At 44.2% G+C, this 20,811-nt stretch overlaps 2 protein-coding genes across 2 annotated transcripts in view; both read right to left on the bottom strand.

Annotated features, from left to right (window-relative positions):
* Positions 1–3,748, bottom strand: part of dnah9 (dynein, axonemal, heavy chain 9) — a 136,257-nt gene extending 132,509 nt beyond the window's left edge. Inside the window, exon 1 of the mRNA XM_028566995.1 lies at positions 3,264–3,748. Coding sequence (XP_028422796.1) covers positions 3,264–3,617 — 354 coding nt within the window. The 5' untranslated portion in view covers positions 3,618–3,748. The remainder of the gene's footprint in view (positions 1–3,263) is intronic.
* Positions 3,749–14,647: 10,899 nt separating this feature from the next.
* LOC114548614 (max-binding protein MNT-like) lies at positions 14,648–20,439 on the bottom strand. Its single transcript, XM_028568602.1, has 3 exons — positions 20,194–20,439; positions 15,153–19,754; positions 14,648–14,732 (listed from the first exon to the last, which is right to left on the bottom strand). The coding sequence occupies exon 2, from the start codon at positions 17,188–17,190 to the stop codon at positions 15,685–15,687; it is 1,506 nt and encodes a 501-aa protein (XP_028424403.1). The 5' UTR covers positions 17,191–19,754; positions 20,194–20,439; the 3' UTR covers positions 14,648–14,732; positions 15,153–15,684.
* Between the last annotated feature and the right edge of the window lie 372 nt (positions 20,440–20,811).

Raw genomic sequence — 20,811 nt, 5'->3', positions numbered from 1 at the left:
TAGCCGGCTCAACTGCAACCAAGAAAATGATAGCACTGAGTGTGTGTGTGTGTGTGTGTGTGTGTGTGTGCAGCGTGCAGTGGGAGCATTTGCATATGTCTTTGTGTGTGTGTGTGTGTGTGTGTGTGTGTGTGTGTGTGTGTGTGTGTGTGTGTGTGTGTGTGTGTGTGTGTGTGGGAATGCGAGCGCGCGTGTGTGCGTGTGTGACTGCCTAATCAGCATGAATAACTGTAGCTGACCCAAAAGAAGCAAGAAAATAAAAGGGATGAATACATGAAACTATATTAATATGTAAACTACGAGTAAATATGGACTTGTGAAAGTATTTGAAATATTTGACTTTAAGTTCTCATTTGTGTTCTTTCAGATTTCAGCAACCCATGTGTGTTTTGTTGAACAACTTATCAATCGCCCCACCATTGAGTGGAACTTAACCTTTGTGGAGTGGACTCTTGTATTCTAACCGATGCCCCATGATGACAGCACTCAAACTCAGAAACTGAACCCTCTTCCTTAACTGTCTGCATTAACAACTACACTGGGGGGACGGAAGATTTCTTACAGGGGAGGTTGAACAGTCACGATGAGAAGAGAGAAGGCTTACACTGCAACCATTCATTTACTAAACATGTGTGTGCTTAATCCAGGGCTGTCAAACATACGGCCCGTGGGCAAGAAACGGCCGGCCAAAGACTCCAATCAGGCCCGCTGGGTGACTTTGAGTGAAAATTGAAGAGAAGTTATTCATTCCAAATCCAAATTTACCACTTTGATCTCAGAGAATGTCCAAGTTCTTTTTCCGTAAATTTGCAACTTTAATCTTACAAATTATGAGTTTTGTCTTGGAATATTACCCCTTTCTCCTGGGTCCGTAACAACAGCGAACTACGGGGGAGCTAGGAGGAGCTCGGCTCCCCTTAATAAGACATGGGCTACCCTGAAAACGTGATTTGTAAAATTTTGGGGGGTCTTATATTGACAAATGAAATATTGACAATGTGTCACTTTGACGTGCAATTTCAGTTTTGTGTAATGTGATCATTGTGGATTATTCAGTGTGCCCATGTGCTTCAAAAGCAGCTCTCTCCCCTACAGTTTTCACTCTTCATACTCATAGTACTCAAAGTGGTCAAAATGTAGGAAATTTTGTACCGGTCGCAGACATGTAACTATGTCGTCATGAGCATGAAGGCGTGGGGGCGCAAATTCAACTCAGCATGTTAACTCAAAGATTCTTTGAAAAAATATAAACGTTGGAGGCCATTAATCGGCGCGCAAAGTCCTTGAAATCTATTCTGCAATTAGCATCATATAGCCATGGCAAAAAGAAAACAAGGCAGTTTAAGTAATTTTGGTTTTACTAAGAAATTGTGTAGCGATTAGAGATAGCCCGATACCACTTCTTTGCTTCCCGATACCGATTCCGATACCTGAACTTGCGTATCGGCCGATACCGAGTACCGATCCGATACCAGAGTGTCATATATTTCATTATGTTTTAACAGCTGTATACTACTATCTCTGTATGGATGTGATATGATTTATATTTTTGTTGTCGGTCTGGCTCAGATTAAACTCTTTGTGAAACATGAACAAACACAAACAATGAATGCCCCAAAACTTTCTTTTATTCTCCAGTTTGACAGTCAGTTATAATGGAAAAAGAACATAAATAAACTACTTAAATGTAGATTTTCTTTAGGGCTTTATTACGTGGTATTGGATCGTTGCATAAACTCCAGTACTTCCCGATACCGATACCAGCATTTTAGGAAGTATCGGAGCCGATACCGATACTGGTATCGGTATCGGAACATCTCTAGTAGCGATGACGTTAATAGCATGACCGATTCACCTGCCGCAAGCCCTGTCAGCACACCTCCCGCCGGTGTGACAACGCAAGAAGAAGCTGAAGAAATAATGTCCTTTCTGCCTGAAGATGGTGGCGGTAACAGCTCGTCAGAGGCCGGTTACGCTTCTAACCCCTCTTGCTCCTCTCTCCCGTTAAAGTGGAACAGCCAGCAGTGGAGAGACTGGAAGAGCCGATATACATGGTTGTTTGTTAAGGATGGAAGCTCAATAGACTATTTGTGGGTGGCTGTTTGCTGTTTGACCTATCACTTCCTGTCGATAAAGTATAATAGGTAAATCCTGTTTAGTGCATACACTTGTAGCTGTTACGTATCTTTGTAAGTCATTTTAAATCGCAAGCGCAACCTGTGGCTTAAAGCTATAGTGCATAGTTTCTGTCTCCCCCCATGAGGAATTATAAGTAATGACAACAACACTGTCGGCGCATCCACATGATACAAGCCTTCTGTGATCGCGCACCGCCCCACCCCTCCCCTTCAACACAGTTGCTAGTAGCCAAGGAGGACACAGAGGATTAAAAAAATCCTGATTGACTCGCAGAAGAGGTCATTATCTTAACTCGAGTCGCGGGAAAGTCACCAGATGACACAATCTTCTGAACACAGTCATACTGAGAAATACAGAGAGAGTTGTGTGGAGTTGATAGTCTTAATTAGCTTTGTAGCAACTCAGGTTAAATCTAACAATCCCCCCGCGCCCCCCCTATTATTTCCAGCCTTCCTCCCTTTGTTTATTCTGTCCACCTCAACCATGATGAGATGTTTCAATTTCCTTAATGCACACTTCTGTTCATGATTTTTGATTCAATGTTAGTTTGTTATCTGGTTGCAGAGTTAAAGACACACACAGCCAGAAACAAAGAAGCAGAACTGAATATGCCTTCTGTAAATTAATGCTCTGCTTTAACTGCCAACCTGCTGACTGCTTTCATCCATGCTGACACCACCAGTGTTTTACCAACCGAGTTACTACAAACCTGTGGTGAGAGGAGTATCTGTAGGCCTACTCAAGTAAAAAATAGTAATACAACAAATGTACTGAAGTCAAGCAAATATACATAGTACGAGCAATTGATTATCACATGTAAAAGTTGTGATTATGTGACACTCTTCTCTGGTGCTAACTAGGTTACAGCTGTGAATATTTCCCAGTAGAAGTGTGAAGCACTTTCCACCACATTGTTTGCAAATGAGAAAGTGATGCACATGCACCCAATGCAAATGCACAGAGAGGTGTGTGTGTGTGTGGGGGGTGTAGTGGAGTACAAAGGTCAGAAGGCTATTTGTGGTGGATGAATAGTGTAATGAATATAAAATACTCGAGTAAAGTTTCCAGTGCAGCTCCAGGTGGAGCACAGAGACATCACGAACAATCATTAACAGTTTCCTTACCTCCTGAACCAGAGCAGAGAAGTGGTCCAGGGCAGCCGGGGACATATCCCCGCAGAGCAGCTGCTCCTGCATGCGGTGCGGCCGCAGCGCTGCCCCGCGCTGCTTCAGCAGGTACACCGCCCTGGTCCCGCTGCCGGCCGGGGGGAAGCCGGCTGTGGGCTGCAGCAGCCCGGCCGCACTCAGCCACACCACCAGGCTCCTGTGCTCGGCTCGGTCCAGGAAGTCCTGCAGCAGCTGCCTGTTGTCCCCGCTGGAGACGCATTGCTGCCATTTGTCCTGATTGAGTCGGAGAGTCCTCAGCACATAGTCCGCTATGAAGTCCAGTCTGCTGTCCTCGGCGGGGGACTCCTCCATGGCTACTGTCCCGCTCAGTGAGTGAGTGAGTGAGTGAGTGAACTGATTGTGTCTCGGCCTCCAAGGTAACGCATTGTTTGCATTAATCAGGCCGTTGCTAAGGGGACATGAGCGATCTGGAGCTGACCCATGACCAGGACATGCCTATCTGTCTGTCTGTCTGTCCCCCTGCTGCCTGACTGCCATTGTTCACTTTCAGGAGGAAGTTATGTTCAGCGCAAATATGAAATGGTTTGTCAATTCATGTTGATAATGCGTTGATTAGACACATGTATAGCTCATATTTGAGATCGACTGACCGACAGGAAATCACACTGATGGGAGAAAAGAGTGAAAGTGAAATATAAAAAATGATGTATTAAGTTAAGCAGAGGAGATGGGAGGGGGAAACCGAATATATCCAGATCATAAAAGAAAATTGATTTAATTTGGTTTTAAGTCAAAATACAATTTTCCAGCTTTTATATACTGTACATATATTTACTTCACTTTTAAAAGTTTATTACCCATGTTCTCCATGTTGACTCCTGATTCGCTGCATTCAGATGTCGGCGTAGACTGAAAGGTGGGAATCAGCTGAAGGAATGTATGAATGCAACCTGGATTGAACAGAAATCATGAACGGACAGTTTTAATCTCACCTCGTCCACTTCTGCACCACCTGCTGTGCTCCACCTGTGAGGAGATGGAGCCCAGGCCTGCTTTCACTGCTCAACTCCTCATAATGCCAGAGATCAGAGTAGCAAAGAGGAGTTACTCTGACTACAATTATTTATAGTGTCAAATCATAAAAGAACTTATATCAGGACACTTTTTATATATAGAGCAGGTCTACACATCATTTCCAGAGACCCAACAATTCCGAGAGCATTTACAGGCAGAAAACTGAAACAGAACCTGGCTGTAGTTGGGACCGGAGGGAGACACATCGACACCCAGCTGCTAACCCAAACTCAGCCAGCTACCTGACATCTGCAGACCACACAACATCATCAGCCTCATCAAGAACTCTGACCAGTCTGCAGACAGACGGCTGGTCAGAGCAACCTGCAGCTGAATGCTCTCTAAAATGTGGAGATGACAGTGAGTCCCCCATCACCATCCACACCACCTGTGGTAAGCCTTCAGGTTTCTGGGATCCACAGTCCCTCAGAACATGAATTGGACATCCAACATTGGCACCATCAGGAAAAAGGTACTTCACCCTGCCTCAGGAGCTGCTGATCCAGTTCTCCAGTCTGTTGTCTGCACGTCCATCACTGTGTGTTTTTGGATTGGCCACCAAACAGGACAGGGACAGACTGCAGAGAAAATCATTGGGCCAACCTGCCCTCCAGACCAGGACTTGTACTCCTCCAGACTCAGGAAACGGGCAGGAAGCATCACTACATACATACTATATACAGTATATATTAAAGCAGGCAGGTGTGTCTCTAAGATCCAATTATTACCTTTATCATCAGCACAAAGGGCGTGATGATTAGACATAACATCTTATTAAGTAAATTGCAGCCTATTTTGTTGTTACTATTTATTTATTGAGGAAGCTTTTATCCATATCTTCTATCGAGAAGTATGCATGAAGTTTTTGACGTTTGAGAAAAGATGTGATTGCCACAGGTGGCCACAGGGTGGCACTACTGCACTGACAGACATGGCCTGTTGCAGGCAGCAGTGAACTACCATCAGTGCAGGTTTCAGATCTGAAGGCTCCTGGTTGTTCTCAACAGAGATAGCCAGAAGCTCAGGAAAGCTGCTGCGTGTCTGATCTGAAGCTGTCCAGGCGGCTCAACGTGCACAGTCCAGACTGGTCACAGAGCTGTGTCCAGGCAGACCATCATCATACAGCCTCCAGTTTACAGTAAAAGTTTTGTGAGGTATCCTACAGTACTGACCTGTGACGAATAATGAAACAGAAAGTCTGCGTTCTGCTCCATCATGCTGCGCAGAAGAACTTGACTGCAGCAGACACAATGATTTAATTTTTTATCACAAATATTTTTCACAAATATCATGTGATCCAAACAATTTGCAGCAGACACAATGTGTGTGAAGTCTGTTCAGTACTCTGATGTAGCCAGGAATATCAGAAACATGACATCAAATGTTCTTGTTGTTTGTCTTATTGAGGTGCGTGTGTGTGTGCATGCGTGCGTGCGTGTGTGTGTGTGTGTGTGTGTGTGAGATGTCCAGAAACAGCATCTGAGGAGCTTCAGCTGCTCTTAGTGACTTTGAAGATTAAGATGACAGACCAAAGAGAAGCATCGCAGCCAGACTTTCCATTTCAGAATCAAACAAGCAGCCTGCTATATGACGGAGCTAAAATACATAAAGCAGGAATGACTGCCTGAGCGTGATCATCAGATAAGCCAGGGCGGTAAAGTAAGACTGACACAGCACAAACAGGAAGCAGCCTCCTTCACACAGCTGGATACAAGTTTGGTAATTTAATTACCAAACTATAATAATTATTTAACATGTGTTCACACGCTGTGCTTCCTGAAGCAAGTTTAAAATGTCACCTGCAGTTTTATCAGAGTTTGATGCATTGCAACATAAGCTTTTAATGCTCATCCTATCATAATGTCATTTTCTCCCACTGATCAGTAGTTCCACATGAGTTCATGACACTGAATGAAATCTGTTGAACTCTTAACTGGATATTTCACTATTTCACGGAAAGATGAATATATCTTTAAATTGGGTCACATATGTAGTAGAACTGTGAAATTCTTTTTGGGAAATTGGTGGCTTCTAGGCCGAGAAAAGCCAGAAAATTAGTTTTTGGCTCATGTGGATGAAAGACACCAAATCCCAGAATGCACTCGCTTTGCTGCTTTACAGACAGACAGACAGTGAGACAGTCAACTCAACTTAAGTGTTTTATTGGCATTTCAACCATATACACGAAACAACATTTCACCGTGGCTCAAGTGGTTACACAATTAAAATATATAAAAACGACATTATATAAAAACGACATTATATAAAGACGACGTATGAAACAGGCTCCATTTAGTGCACACACATTGTATGCTACGTAAAGTTCAGCTAAAACATAGTTACTAGCATTAGCGCTTGGTGGGCTGTAAATGTAGAATGGTCGACATTTAACAGTCACAAACTCCACCAGCAGTTAGCACTTAGTTGGATACAAGTACCCCATTTCTGCACCAGGCAGTCCGTGTTAACACAGCCCACCTTGACTAGCTAGTCTTACCCGGCGACAGAGCAGCCGACCTGGTAGCTGGATAGTCCGGCACACTGTTGTTCAGCAATGTTTCCACAAGAACAAAAACACAGCAGTCTCTGAACTTGCGTTGACAGTTTCGTTGAAGTTGGATGTAGTCCAGTTTGTTGTCTAATGAGCGTCACATGCAAGCAAGATTGATGGAACAGGTGGCCGGCTAGCGTTAGCCTTCCACCGTACACTCATTCAACATTCCCCGCTGATGATGTCCCTTTACCGGCCAGATGCATCGAGCAACACCGCTGGTCTCCATACCCGGCGGGCAAAACTTGCGTAGTGTGTTGAGTATTCCGTCTGTAATAAAGTGTCCTGCATATTCTCCGATCTGTACCAATGTATTCCGGTGGTACACGTGTGCGGTAGTTTGAATGCACATAATTGTTGTTCTAAAATTTCCTTCGGGATGAATAAATCTATCTATCTAAAAGTTTTCTGCTGAGAAGCCAGTAAGCAAGGATTCAAGATGGCTGACACTCGTTTTGCCTCGGCAATCTTCAGAGAAAGACGACCAGAAAGAGTCCATTGCCTCTGGGCAAAAAATCTTCCGATGACGCAAAAATCGTTGTTTTACATCATCGGAAGATTTTTTCCAGACCTACAATACAGAGATCTCTCGTCTCAGGGGGACATGAGGGAGGGAAGCACGGTCATTCAAAAATACTACCGGGTTTCTACTGATACAAAGCTTAATGCTAAATCAGTATCCCTTTAAGCACAAACTATGTATAGTTAGACACAGAGTTGGTTTACTTTAATAAATGCTTATTCATTTGTAACACTGATTATTTCTTTACGAAACATTTTATTTAAAGTATGTATATTCATTTCCCTGGAAAGTTTCACTTGAGATGTGTAAACCGTAATTTGACCCAGCTACTTGTTGGAGTTTAGGTGAGAATCAAAGCTCAGGGTGCCTGGTTAGCTCACCTTGTAGAGTGTGTGCCCCATGTACAGATGATTGGTCCTTACTGCAGCGGCTGCAGGTTCAATTCTGACCTGTGGCCCTTTGCTGCATGTTATTCCTCCTTCAAGTCTAAGCTGTCCTATTGAATAAATGCTTACAATGCCACAAAAGAATGAAAGCTCAAAGTGATGCTGTAATAAAGCCTCCCTTCATAATGCTCAGCTGATTCATCTTTATGGTCACTGGGAGGTGTTTCTAATATTTTGTCCACCACATTTGTATCAATAAGGGGTGGCTGTGGCTCAGTGGTAGAGTGGTCACCTGCCAATCAGAAGATTGGAAGTTTGATCCCTGTCCTTGCAGTCCCATGTTGAAGTGTCCTTGGGCAAGACACTGAACCCAAACCTGAAAAAGTTTCCTGATGTTGAATGTCCTGTCTGTCACCAGCTGAGGGCAGTACATACTTCTGTTGGGGCTTTAGGAAAACAGTATTATGATAGGACAGATTTAGTAGAAAGTCATATTAATATATTGTTAAAAGTACAAAATATGTTCCTTCATTAGACGGCTCAGAGGAACTTCTTGTCCTTTGCAAAGAACATTCGTTTTGAATGTTCTTTTCAAAACAAAAGTTCTTTGCAAAGGACAAGTAGTTCCTCTGAGCCATGTGACAGTGAAGGAGACGGACGCAGGCTTCTTGTTCTCAGGCTTCTTGTCCTCAGGTCCCCTGGCACACGTTCTGTGTCCAGGTTAGCTCAGAGTATAACATTCAAATATGACATGTAGGACGAATAATTGTCCCTGGGGGTATTAAAGCTTTGTTTTGTGTATTTAAAAGGTATATAATAATTTCATTCATGTGTCCCTCTCTCGTCCTTGTTTTATTGCTTTTAGATGTGTGACAGCACCAGTATAAGAGAGCTGAGTTGGATTCAGTTCAGGAGAACTAACAGTGTTGGTATTTGTTCTAAACTACCCATTGACACATCCTCAGTGGTCTAAAATTAAGCTAAAGTGAGTTCACAGGTTGGACCACGACCAAGCATCAAAAGAGCAAACATGTACATCATTGTGAGTCACTTATTAGCACACAGGCTAACTTACTCATACAATATCAACAGTCTGGGACTTTGCAGACATTCATCTTTGCCCAACTGAAGTTTGGAAATGATCCATGTCCAAGTTGTCTGCTTTGGACTGAACAAATCTGATGCTTTCAGGTAGGAAAGAAAACAGCATGTCTTCACAGTGGAGTCACCAACATGACATTAGCAGGGAGCTTTGGTTCAATCATAATAAAACAAAACCATGACCAATAAAAACGCAAGTTGCAGAACTAGCCTTTAACTTTGATCAGGTTTGAAGCGTCTGTCCCATACGCTACTTATCTTCGTTAATGTACACACACGCCTGTAAGATAAACAGAAGTTCCATGCCTGTGTCTGACAATGACCTCATACATGTGACGGTGGAATGCCAAGCCCAACCAGCTAGTCAGTGATGATAGTGAAACACACAGAACAAACTGGGACTATTTAATTTCAAAGAAAGCAACGCTCAAAACACCAAAACCACGCAGAGACCACAAGTGGACATAGAAAATGTAATTCATTTTGCATCCGGTTTCCTTCACTCCATCTGCAATTTAAATACCCCCCCCCCCCACACACACACACACACACACACACACATTTCATGATTTGCGTAGCTGGATAGCTTTTACCCTAGCCCAGTTCCAAGTCATTCCTGGCAAGACTGGCTAACCGAGACCTATGACGCAGAGTCTAGTACTGAGGATATGTCACAGTTCATAAAGGCTAGCATCCGTAAAAACCTGGGTTCTGGTGCGTTGCCAGTGGCCGATCAAACCCTTCACAGCACCAAGCCTGGCATTCCTAGCGATGCTAACCTGCCACTGGCAGGACTGAAGGCAGCACCTGACACCTGATGCTGTTTGTGCATGAATGTGTTTGAGGCATCTCGCGAATACCTCAGCCTCTCGGGAATGCCAGTAATCCCCAATGTTCCTGAATGATGCTTTTCCTTCTTGGTTTGGATGGGGCTTGATTCATTTGTTCACTTCTTGTCTACAGCAGCAGCAGTTAATCATTCTGGAGCCAAGCTTTTCCTTTTGTAAAGTCAGAAAAAGAACTACTCATAACTTTGCTGTTTTTCCCTGTTATTTGTCAGTTGTGAGGCAAAGCTGCTTCCCTTGAAAGCCTCATTGAACTTTGGTGACAACCTATTATGCAGCACTCGAAGCACAAGTGGTCCTCCCGTCGCTGTCTGAGTTTACACATCTGTGAGCCACTACAATGATAGAAATGCATACTAGTAGCCTCTGGTGTCACAAGAAGAGAATGAGAGCACACCCAGAGACGACATGTCAAGCTATTTCTGGGGCCCGACACTCCAGAGGGATGTGACAAGTTGAGCGAGGCGGGGGTAAAGCGCAGGCCAGCCAGTGTATGAGAAAGCTGATAAGAAGGCGAGAGGAAGCCGATGCTGTTTATCTGGGCTTTCTGCAGTACTATAATCGCTAGGCCTCGCGGCCGTTGAATTATGTGGCCTTACAAATGGCTGGAGACGAGCCTGGTTACTTTGTTCCTCCGGGGGGGAGGGGGTTGTGGTTGGTGGCGGCGGTGCTCTGCCAGTCGGGTCTGGCCTCTGAGACCTGTGGAGGTTTGTCAAAAGGAACGTTGATGGCTTTTAAAGAGCTGCAGGACATGACTGGATGGGTCATTTTCATACTTTGAGATTTGATGAGGGGCCAAAAGCAACATGCTGTAGGCTTACTCTCTCTGAAACAGGATATTGGGTTGATAATGGCCGTCAGGGGACCAGCAGAATGACATAAATGTTAGGGTTTTTTCACACATATTACTGAGCGCTAACAGAAGTTTTAGCCTGTATGAAACCCTCATGTTGGATTGAAAATGGCTAAAAGTTTAGGTCACATTTGACCTCACACAACATAAAACTGCTTGTTCTCCAGTATGGAGAGGAAGCATGTAAGAACAGAAAATATCAACCCTAATACAGATTTTTAAAAATATGTACAACTTAAACTTCAGTTTTAAACTACTCTTCCAACTGGTTTTGGTCGTATTTTTTGACACTTTTGTTGCTTTTCTCCCGATGTTTTTGTCACTTTTTCCGATGTTTTTGTCACTTTTCCTAATTTTTTTCTTGATTTTTTTTCTGCGCCTTTTGACATTTTTGTTGTTTTTTGAACGTTCTTTTATAATTCGTTTTCTTCAAATGCTATAAAAATTAAATAAAACACCCAAATCAATGAAAGTAGTGAACTGATCATTTCTTTTACTTGTGAAGAGCGTTCTAGGGAAGCAGTCACTTTTTTTTTTTTTTTTTTGAAAATTTGGTTGAAAGAAACCCAAATTTCTAATGTAGAAACTTTTTGAAAACGGGTTAAATTTGACCCGAGGATAACAGAAGTGTTCAAATATCTCAATGTGTAATATCGTATTACAGGTTTGACCAAGAGGATAAAGTGATGATTGTGAAATCATCATATTCTGTCAATGTGTTAAACGTCTGCCTCCATGTTAAAAGTGGGAAATTAACCTTGGCTTGACTCTAGATAAAGACACTGTACATGGTCATCTATATGCAACACAATATGCTTTTCATTTACCATTACATGTAACAAAATAAAAGAGGCCAATCTTACAAATCTTCATAAATTTGACTCTGGAGGATGTATGTTTTCAAAAGATGGTTCCCCAAACTTTCCTCGATGCTTTCACCGAATCAATGTTGGACATCACGGTTTGTATCATGCCTCATCTTTTTCTAGATAACATTGCAGGATACTTACTGTGATTAATGACTTTGCAAAGAAAGGAAGGAAAGGTTATTTTATTATCTAATGTCTCAATTATCTCATGTTTTATAGAGACATTAACTCACAGTTTAACAAAGCTGTGGGTTAATGTTAAAGGTGCTCTAAGCGCTGTGACGCCTTTTTTAGGCTAGAACATTTTTTGTCACATACAGCAAACATCTCCTCACTAGCCGCTAGCTGCCTGTCCCCTGAACACACTGTAAAAAAACACGGTCTCTGTAGACAGCCCAGGCTCACGAACGGCAACAAAAACAAACCGCGCCAACCAGCACAACGAACCATAACAAATTCCAGCCAATAACCGACAAGAAGGAGCTGGTTGAGTCATGAATATGTATTGTGGAAGTAGCCTACGTGCACTGATGGCGTTCGTGGAGCCTGAGCTGTCTTCAGAGACCGCGTTTTTTTTTACAGTGTGTTCAGGGGACAGGCAGCTAGGATAGTGAGGAGATGTTTGCTGTATGTGACGAAAAATGTTGTAGCCTATAAAACGCATCACATCACTTAGAGCACCTTTAATGTTAAGATTTTCAGTTCTGAGGACGGACAAAAAGAGTCTACAGTGTTTCAGAGACTACCGTTCTACATCATGAGGTAGTTTTTAATAACCCTTTAAGAACATTATTTATTAAGTGATTATTCCTCTTTGTCTGCTTTTGAATTGCATTAAATTGCACTCAGGAATAGCAGTAATGTAATAGCCTCAATTTGAGTCCTAACTGGGCCCACTGGGTTTAGCCCTGCGGTGACACCTTACTGGGCTTCATAACAGTATCTGGCTAACTCCAGCACAGGGCTCGGCTGGCTGCATTCTGAGAACTCTTCCTCATAGCCGTGTAATCAAGCCCAATTAGGAGCCAATTAGAGGCAGGGTTTCACCGACGCTGACCTCATCGCTGGACAAGCTTATGGTTTTATAAATCATTTCTGGACTGACAACAAGCACGCGCTTGAGTAATAGTACAAATGATTTTCAACTTGTTTTCTCCAGTTACAGAGGCAGAACAGTGATATAGGATGTGCTCTTTGAGGCACAGATGTGTTATAAATCAAACTTCATGCTGTTGAATTGTGAAGGTTTCGAAACACTTTCTAGTTATGTCACCCAACAGCCACAAATCAGCTCTGAGGCCACCAACATGTACAGTAGGAGGCTTTTCTCTCCGGCGAACAGAAAGGCTGTGCTGCTGATGAAAGGACATGACATTAAAGATAGTGTCTCTGGCACGGCTGCTGAGTGTCCTTTACCTCACAGATTCCTGTGATACGGCTAAAGTAAATTTGGACCTTGTTGTATATGCCTTACAGAAGTATAATGTTTATTTAACATCTCCAGGGTGCTGAGTTATGACTAGTAATGATTACTCAAATGCCCAGTGTTTGGGCTATTGTACCAGGAGAGCTTCCAAACAGGCCCGCTGCTGTTTATTTGAATTTTCCATTTTATATTGCCACGTGTCATTAGGCTGTTTAGAGTTTACTGGGAGTGATGGATCATTTCCTTCAGCGCTCTCCACTCACGGAGAACCTGCTGGACAGCGCGTGCTCGTCCTAAAGGTGGAGACTGTGTGCATGTGTGTGTCCACAGCTGGAGATAATGGCACCCAGAGTGCATGACAGATGTCCTATTTCATCACAGTACAGATCAGAGCCATGTCTGCAATAACATGGACATCGGCAGCCCTGCAGTAAACACCAGAACTGAAAAGCTTGTCAAGTCTTTCTAATATTTTGTCTAACCCTAATGCTGGATCGGAACCCCCTCCATAAAAATACAAAGTCAATATGTTTTCAATTAAAAACAGAAGGGTGTCACTGTGTCATTTCTTCTAATATTTCTATGTGAAAATAATGGCTCAGGCGGCCAAAGCTCTACCACACTGACATCACAATGATGCTAGTTATTGCAATACACTATTTTCATATTGACAGTGAGTCAGATAGTTACTTTTGTTTATTATCCTTTAAAATAGAATGGCAGAATTCAGAGATCAACCGATGTAAAAGCACCGCATAGGCCTCTCTCTCTGCGCACCGGGCTCCTCCTGATCTTCTAAGAACAGTGACGGCGTAATCAATCAAGTAGCCTATTGACTGGTCAGTAGGCCTATGCGGTGCTTTTACATCGGTGGATCTCTGATCTCCAACTTAACGTGCTCCCGCAGGTTAGGTGTTCAGAATAAGTTACCACGGTGATTGTACCCGGTAACAACTGATCCACCATTACCATCACTGTGTCACTATAACCAGCGTCGTGACAGGTTATGCAGGACCCCGGTTGTTAGGTTAGGTGAAGCCGGGTAACTGAAGAAATCCAGCATGTTGATCTTGCTTCGTAGTAGCCTACAGGCTGCCGGTCTCACAGAATTCTGCGAAATGAACACGGCCCCTTAACTCAAAAACTGTGGCAGTTTCACAGATTTGCCGAAAATTCTGTGACGGCCCACGGATGCGATGCATGTAGGTCAATGACAGGCATCATCCTGTGTGGTCTACGCACAGATTCCCTGATCACAGCACGTTTATTTCTGTACAGAGAAGCTGTATACAGCTTTGCTATTATTGGTATTTTTACCCCAATAACCGCTGTTTTAATCAACATTTATTCACCAGATCTTATCATGGTTTAATTGTATTGTATTGTCTATTTCGGCCAGGGAAGCTGCTTTGTTGTTTTGATATTATTTAAACTATAATATTACATCTAGCAACATATGTAGATATTATCATAGTATGCATTTCTTTACTTTAATAATATTTGGTCTTATTACTGGTGAAATATTACAGTAGGCTGTAAGACAGAACACGATATGATCAGAGTTGGGCGCATGCAAAGCCGATTTCCCACAATGCAATGCCGGCATTCATTTCAGAGAATCAGACAACGATCAGCGGGTCTTTAACGCCAGCATCGCTTCACTATACATATGTAGAATTGTATCTTTGGCTTGGGTTTAGGAATTGAGCATCACCATGGTACATCGGTCAGAATGTATGAAGGACAACAGTTGTTTCCGTTTAAGCCATTTATTTACACTCTGCACATATTCAGGGCAAAGGCAGATGATGAGGCTTGACGGTTTTGTGTGGTTTTTTCTATAAATGACAAACAGAGAAACACAAATTACAATACAGTTAATCAATCATGTAACTACTAACTTAACAATTAAATACCTAAACAAACAATACGTACAAGTACTCTTACCCGAGGGGGTGAGGGGTAGGCCTACCACTACTTAAATTATAGAGCACTATATAACACAAACTTTAATCAGACAATTACCTAAGACATTTAACTCAATAAGGTTAAGGATACTTGTATTTCCTAAGAGGCTACAACTAACAAATCATGTGCACTTACACACAATATTATTTCTGTAGTATCAAGGCAAACAAGTAGGATGACGATTCAGCATGTAACTATACCTACGTACATACACCCTGGTCAAACATTAATCACATCCACTTCCAAATAACCATTAAACTAACAACATATGAGGGAGGAAGTAAACTCACTTATTTACGCACGACCGTAGGATTTGTGCCTGAATTGTGAGGACAGAGCGCCCCCACATGCTGCCCCACATTGCTGCCTCATGTTGCTGACAGCCAGAACAAAGGAAGTAGGTGGTACTTATAGACTAAGCCATAATTGGTAGCGAGTGAAGTCAGGTGTGTTTGAACCATGATTGGGAATGAATGAAGTCAGGTGAGAATGGTTGAGTCCCTGCCACGAGTGGGCCAGTGAAATAGTATGGTTCTATTCTACAGCCGCCCCCAAATCCTATAGGGATTTGCACTCCTAAGAGTCATACTATGAGGAGTGATCTGGGAGTTCATCAGGTATTGCAGGAAGCTTAACCAGCCGTGAAACTGGACGGACATAGAACTTATTTCCTACTGTTACTTCAGCCATCCTGACATGACCATCCTTACTTGGCAGTACCTTCATAATACGACCAACAGGCCATAGAGTCCTTGGAAGTTGGGGATCCATGATCATAACAACTGTATCAACATGCATGTCTTCCTTATGTGCTTGCCACTTCTATCTGCCTTGGAGTTTGATAAAATGAGACCAAAAGTGATCGGCCAACACTTGGCTATGACGCCACTGCCGGCGACTGAGGAAAACATGGCCAAGAGGTTTGAAGTTGAGGATATTTTCAAGCTCTATCAACAGAGTGAGCAGAACTCCTGCCGTGACCAGTTGAGCACCAAGGGAAATTTGCAGAGCTTGTTTGACAGAACAAATTTCCCGTTCCCAGGTTCCTCCGAAATGTGGGGCATACGGCCGGTTGAAATGAAATTGAATCCTCTGTTTCTCCAGTTGAACTCGGAAGGATGGACTAAGTTCCATTCTGCATGGTGAGGGAGCCTGTGGAAGCAGGTAATCTGGACAAGCTTCTTGACCTCTCTCTGTGGTTGCCGTCCTTCGTGTTTCACTGGATCGCACCTCCTCTCCACTCCTATCCTCATTGGTCACATTTCTCAGGTAACGCTTAGCCACGCCTTTACAGTCCAGTTTGGCCTCCTTGTTGACAACATTCTTCCTCAATTCATTCCGACTCCTCCCCAGCCCTTCTCGCCCCAACTTGTACACCCCTCTCTCCCTGCCTCTGTGGGTCCCTTCTTTGCTTTCGGAGTTGTTGGTTGGTTCTCTATTGGGCTGCTCTGGTTCCTGACATGGAGCTTGGGTGAGAGTTTCCAGTCTCTGCCTGCTCTCCTTTAACTCCCCCCTCAGGATTTCCAATTGCATTTCAGTCTCCTGTCTCTGCTGTGAAGCAGCCAGCTCCCTCTCCACATCCTTGTGCGCTGTTCGGAGCACAGTCAGCTCTTCTTCTGCTTTGGCTCTCAAACGGTCCGCCACCGACACCTGTAGGTCAGCCTGGAACTGCAGCCATTCCCCACACTCCATCTGTAAAGTACTCTTCACTTCTTTCAGTAGATTCTTCAATATCTCTGCTGTGTTCGTGGCCCCATCCAAACCGGCATCGATACCCAGTGTTTTACTAGACTCCTCCAGCAGCTTCTGCTGCTCCTCACCCAGGCTGCCCCCAGCCTCGTGAGCGGGCGGTAAATACTGACTCAGACCACTGTCCCTTTCCCTCCAGTTCTGCCCAGAAGAGCTGCCCACAACCACATGTGAGGCACTCCACAAAGAAGAGGGGCTCTTTGTAGGGCTGATGGTCACAGCCTGCTGCTGGGACACCAGAGGCCAAGGGGTGGAGGTAGGGGGACACCCATTCCTCCCAAAAGCGGCTTGCTCTTTACCCACAATACTTCGTGGCTTATTGTGCACGGGGCTAACTCCAGAGCCAGTAGTGGAGCTACTTGAACTGACTGGTGGATGAGGCTTCCATTCAGGAGGGGGACTGGAAGGGGTAGTGCTGGACTGTACTTTCTTTCCACTGGATGTTAGGACTGGGACTGGAGGTGGAGATGAAACCGGGGCTACAGGGGAAGGTTGAGGTAAGGTAGGGAGTAGGAGTTGAGGGACATCATGTATTAAAGGAGGCCCATCACTCTGTAGAGAAGCATTTAGGAGAGCCATATCTGGTATTCTTAAGAAAGGTGTGGCATAGCAATGGACTCCATCCACACAGACCCTCTCTGCGGCTGCCTCAAACAAATTAATAGCTTGGACCGTGTGGTGGCCCTTTCATTGCGATGGGGGACTGCATCCAATTGCCAGAGCCGTTCCACCTTTTGGTACAGATCATTTGCGTTCGAGGTAATCGAGATGTGGTAGCACTTGGAAACAGAAGGGTGAGGTTTGATTTCCCTTGTTGGGCCTTGCAGTGTCCAGCCAAGGCGAGTCTTAACTGCTGCCGGTGGTCCTGGGGGGCCAAATCGGACTGGGGCTATAGGTGAAATCAAATGATTATGATCTGAGCCAATTAGAAGTAGTGGGGTCACCTGGTGCATTGTTGTCAATGGTAGTCCACGTAGGTGTTTATATCTCCTTTGAAGGGAAAGAACAGGGTGTGTATGCTCAGACAGAGCAAGGCGGTCAGCTGTGAAAACATGGTTATGTGAAGTTCACCAGGACTGGAGGCAAAGCTCACCTTGAAGGAAACCGAGGCCCCCCGAAGTATCTCCACTCCTTGCCTTAGTGTTCTAAGGGCTAAATCCTCTGGCTCCCCCTCAAGTTTAAGACATTGAGCTGCAGATTGCTACAGATCTGGTATTGATTTTGCACAATATCTGTAGATGTCTCCTCTTACATGTATTGCAGTCCCTGTTTAGTGTGCACTTAGCTCCAGCATGTGGTCAGGCACAGCGCCAACATCTCTTATTCTCCTTGATCCAGACTATGACTTGTTGCCTGTTTAGGGCTTTGAAATCGGCACATTGGCTTATGTGATGACTTATGGAGCTACAATAGGCACAAGGGGACCTTGAAGACATTTGGCGTTCACCAGTGCTGTTAGTTCCATGAAGTATAGTTGTGGTGGTGTGGGAGGAGATTTGTGGTGGTGGTCTTTGTGATCGAGAGGGATACGGGCCTACGTAATCCCATCTAGGTTGGCAGCGGGACTCCATTTGTAACCATTCCGAGAGGTCAGCGAGATCATAGTTGGCATGTACCTGGCTTCGGTGCATATGACGTTTGAAGCGGCTCACATGCTCATTTGGGAGTTTCTCCAGTAGCCTATCTACATGTGAGCTACATGTGAGGAGTTCTGCATTACCTTGGCCTGCCATAGTTCTTAGCAGGCCAACCAGGGCTTGGACTCTCAGAGCAAAGGTGTCAAGGCCATAACCGTCTCCAGGACGTACAGGAGGGAGTGCCATTATGTTCTTCTATTCCCTGAGTGCCAACTGGCGTGGTTGTCCATAACGTTCATTCAGGGTCTTTAGAGCTTCGGTGAATGGCTGTTGGGCATAGGAATAGGCTGAGGCCAAGCGCTTGACCTGGTCCACCTTTAGATGATCGAGAAGAATGTGAAACTTGAATTCCTCAGATTCATCTGGGTCAAGTAAATTGTTCAACGCCATTTGCAACATCCTGTAATGTACCTCATCCTCTCTCGTTAGATCAGGAAAGTTTGGGGCTTCAGTTGGCCTGTAACGCCTGGAACGACCAGCAGGTGGTGCTGCAGCTCCTATGGAGGGGTCCAAGGGTCTGGACTGTAATTGGAGAGGAGGATTAGTGGTCATAGGCTGATAGGAGGCTGAGGGTTGATATGGCAGGGAATGGTGGAAAGATGAAGGATTAGACGAAATTGGCTGGTGAGGGGGGATTGAAGGATATGACTGCCTGGGAGACTGAGGCAACAGGATAAGAAGACACAGGCTGGTAAAGAACCGGGCGTTGCTGGGGGGGCCGGTTGGTAGTGAACTGAAGATGGTGCTACATTTTCCCTTCGAGGGCCTCCGGGCTGGGCTGAGGATACTGCTGCAGGTTCATGGCGGATAGCTGGTGGTACTTGGGGAGACCAAACTGGGCTCTGATTTCTTTCACAAAAGTAGGTATCCGTTGGTGGGTGTGATACACCTTGGTGACTGGTGTAGGAGCAGCTGCTTCCTGGGCTGGGAGCTTCATATCGCTCCATGAGGCACTGTAATATTTCCCCCTGCTGCCTTACCATTGTCACGGTTTCTAGTAGCTGCTTTGTTAAGTCAGCGTGGCTGAGTTCTGGAGTACCATCTTGCTCTTTGGCAGCAGATGTAGGGGGCAGCTCTTCGAGGGTCTCCGGGCTGGTGTGGGGCCGACTTTGTTCGGGATGCTCAGAGTACTCTACCTCATCATCTCTCATGTTCTTCCAGTTGGCCCTCATGTGGGTGAAGTGTGCATTTTGTGTTTGTTGCTCTATCCACACGGCCAACTTCATAGTTCTCAAGGTGCCTAGGTAGGCGGGTTTGGCATCGAGACTGGAGAGCTCCATGGGTAAGAGGTGACTGTCCTTCAGCCGTGGCAATGTTCACGATTCCGGCTCGAAGGACCACATGTAGAATTGTATCTTTGGCTTGGGTTTAGGAATTGAGCATCACCATGGTACATCGGTCAGAATATATGAAGGACAACAGTTGTTTCCATTTAAGCCATTTATTTACACTCTGCACATATTCAGGGCAAAGGCAGATGAGGCTTGACGGTTGTGTGGTTTTTTTCTATAAATGACAAACAGAGAAACACAAATTACAATACAGTTAATCAATCAACATGTTACTAGTAACTTAACAATTAAACACCTAAACAAACAATACGTACAAGTACTCTTACCTGAGGGGGTGAGGGGTAGGCCTACCACTACTTAAATTATAGAGCACTATATAACACAAACATTAATCAGACAATTACCTAAGACATTTAACTCAATAAAGGTTAAGGATACTTGTATTTCCTAAGAGGCTACAACTAACAAATCATGTGCACTGCGCACTTACACACAATATTATTTCTGTAGTATCGAGGCAAACCAGTAGGACAACGATTCAGCATGTAACTATACCTACGTACATACACATACACCCTGGTCAAACATTAATCACATCCACTTCCAAATAACCATTAAACTAACACAACATATGAGGGAGGAAGTAAACTCACTTATTTACGCACGACCGTAGTATTTGTGCCTGAATTGTGAGCCAGAGCGCCCCCACATGCTGCCCCACACCGCTGCCTCATGTTGCTGACAGCCAGAACAAAGGAAGGAGGTGGTACTTATAGACTAAGCCATAATTGGTAGTGAGTGAAGTCAGGTGTGTTTGAACCATGATTGGGAATGAATGAAGTCAGGTGAGAATGGTTGAGTCCCTGCCATGAGTGGGCCAGTGAAATAGTATGGCTCTATTCTACAACATATATATAATCAGTGGTTTTGTCATCAGCAACAACACATTGCTCAGTTTTGTTCCAGTAAGTTATGCACCATAATAACGTTTAAAAAAAATCTGCATGTATATATCTATGGTCCTGGTAGGCTTAAATTGACTTAACAGCGCCACCTGCTGTTGCGGAGTGCGAATTACAGGACATTTGTTAGAAAATTTACCTGCATTTGTGTGTGGATCTGAGAGCATTTGTGTGTGGATCAGCAAGGCGGAAAGTTAGTGCCAAAAGTCACGTGACAGTTTTTTGTACTTGTAGAATTTGTTTTGTACTTGTAGGATTTTTTTTTGTACTTGAAGGATTTTTTTCCGTACTTGTAGAATTTGTTTTGTA

This window comes from Perca flavescens, chromosome 21 (genome assembly GCF_004354835.1).
Source record: "Perca flavescens isolate YP-PL-M2 chromosome 21, PFLA_1.0, whole genome shotgun sequence".
NCBI lineage: Eukaryota > Metazoa > Chordata > Actinopteri > Perciformes > Percidae > Perca > Perca flavescens.
The sequence above is the reverse complement of the archived record's forward strand: the minus strand, read 5'-3'. Positions and strand labels throughout refer to the sequence as shown.

Bases quoted from the DNA above. Each gene is read 5' to 3' on its own strand.
- LOC114548614 (XM_028568602.1), bottom strand. From the start codon at position 17,190: ATGGCTCTCCTAAATGCTTCTCTACAGAGTGATGGGCCTCCTTTAATA.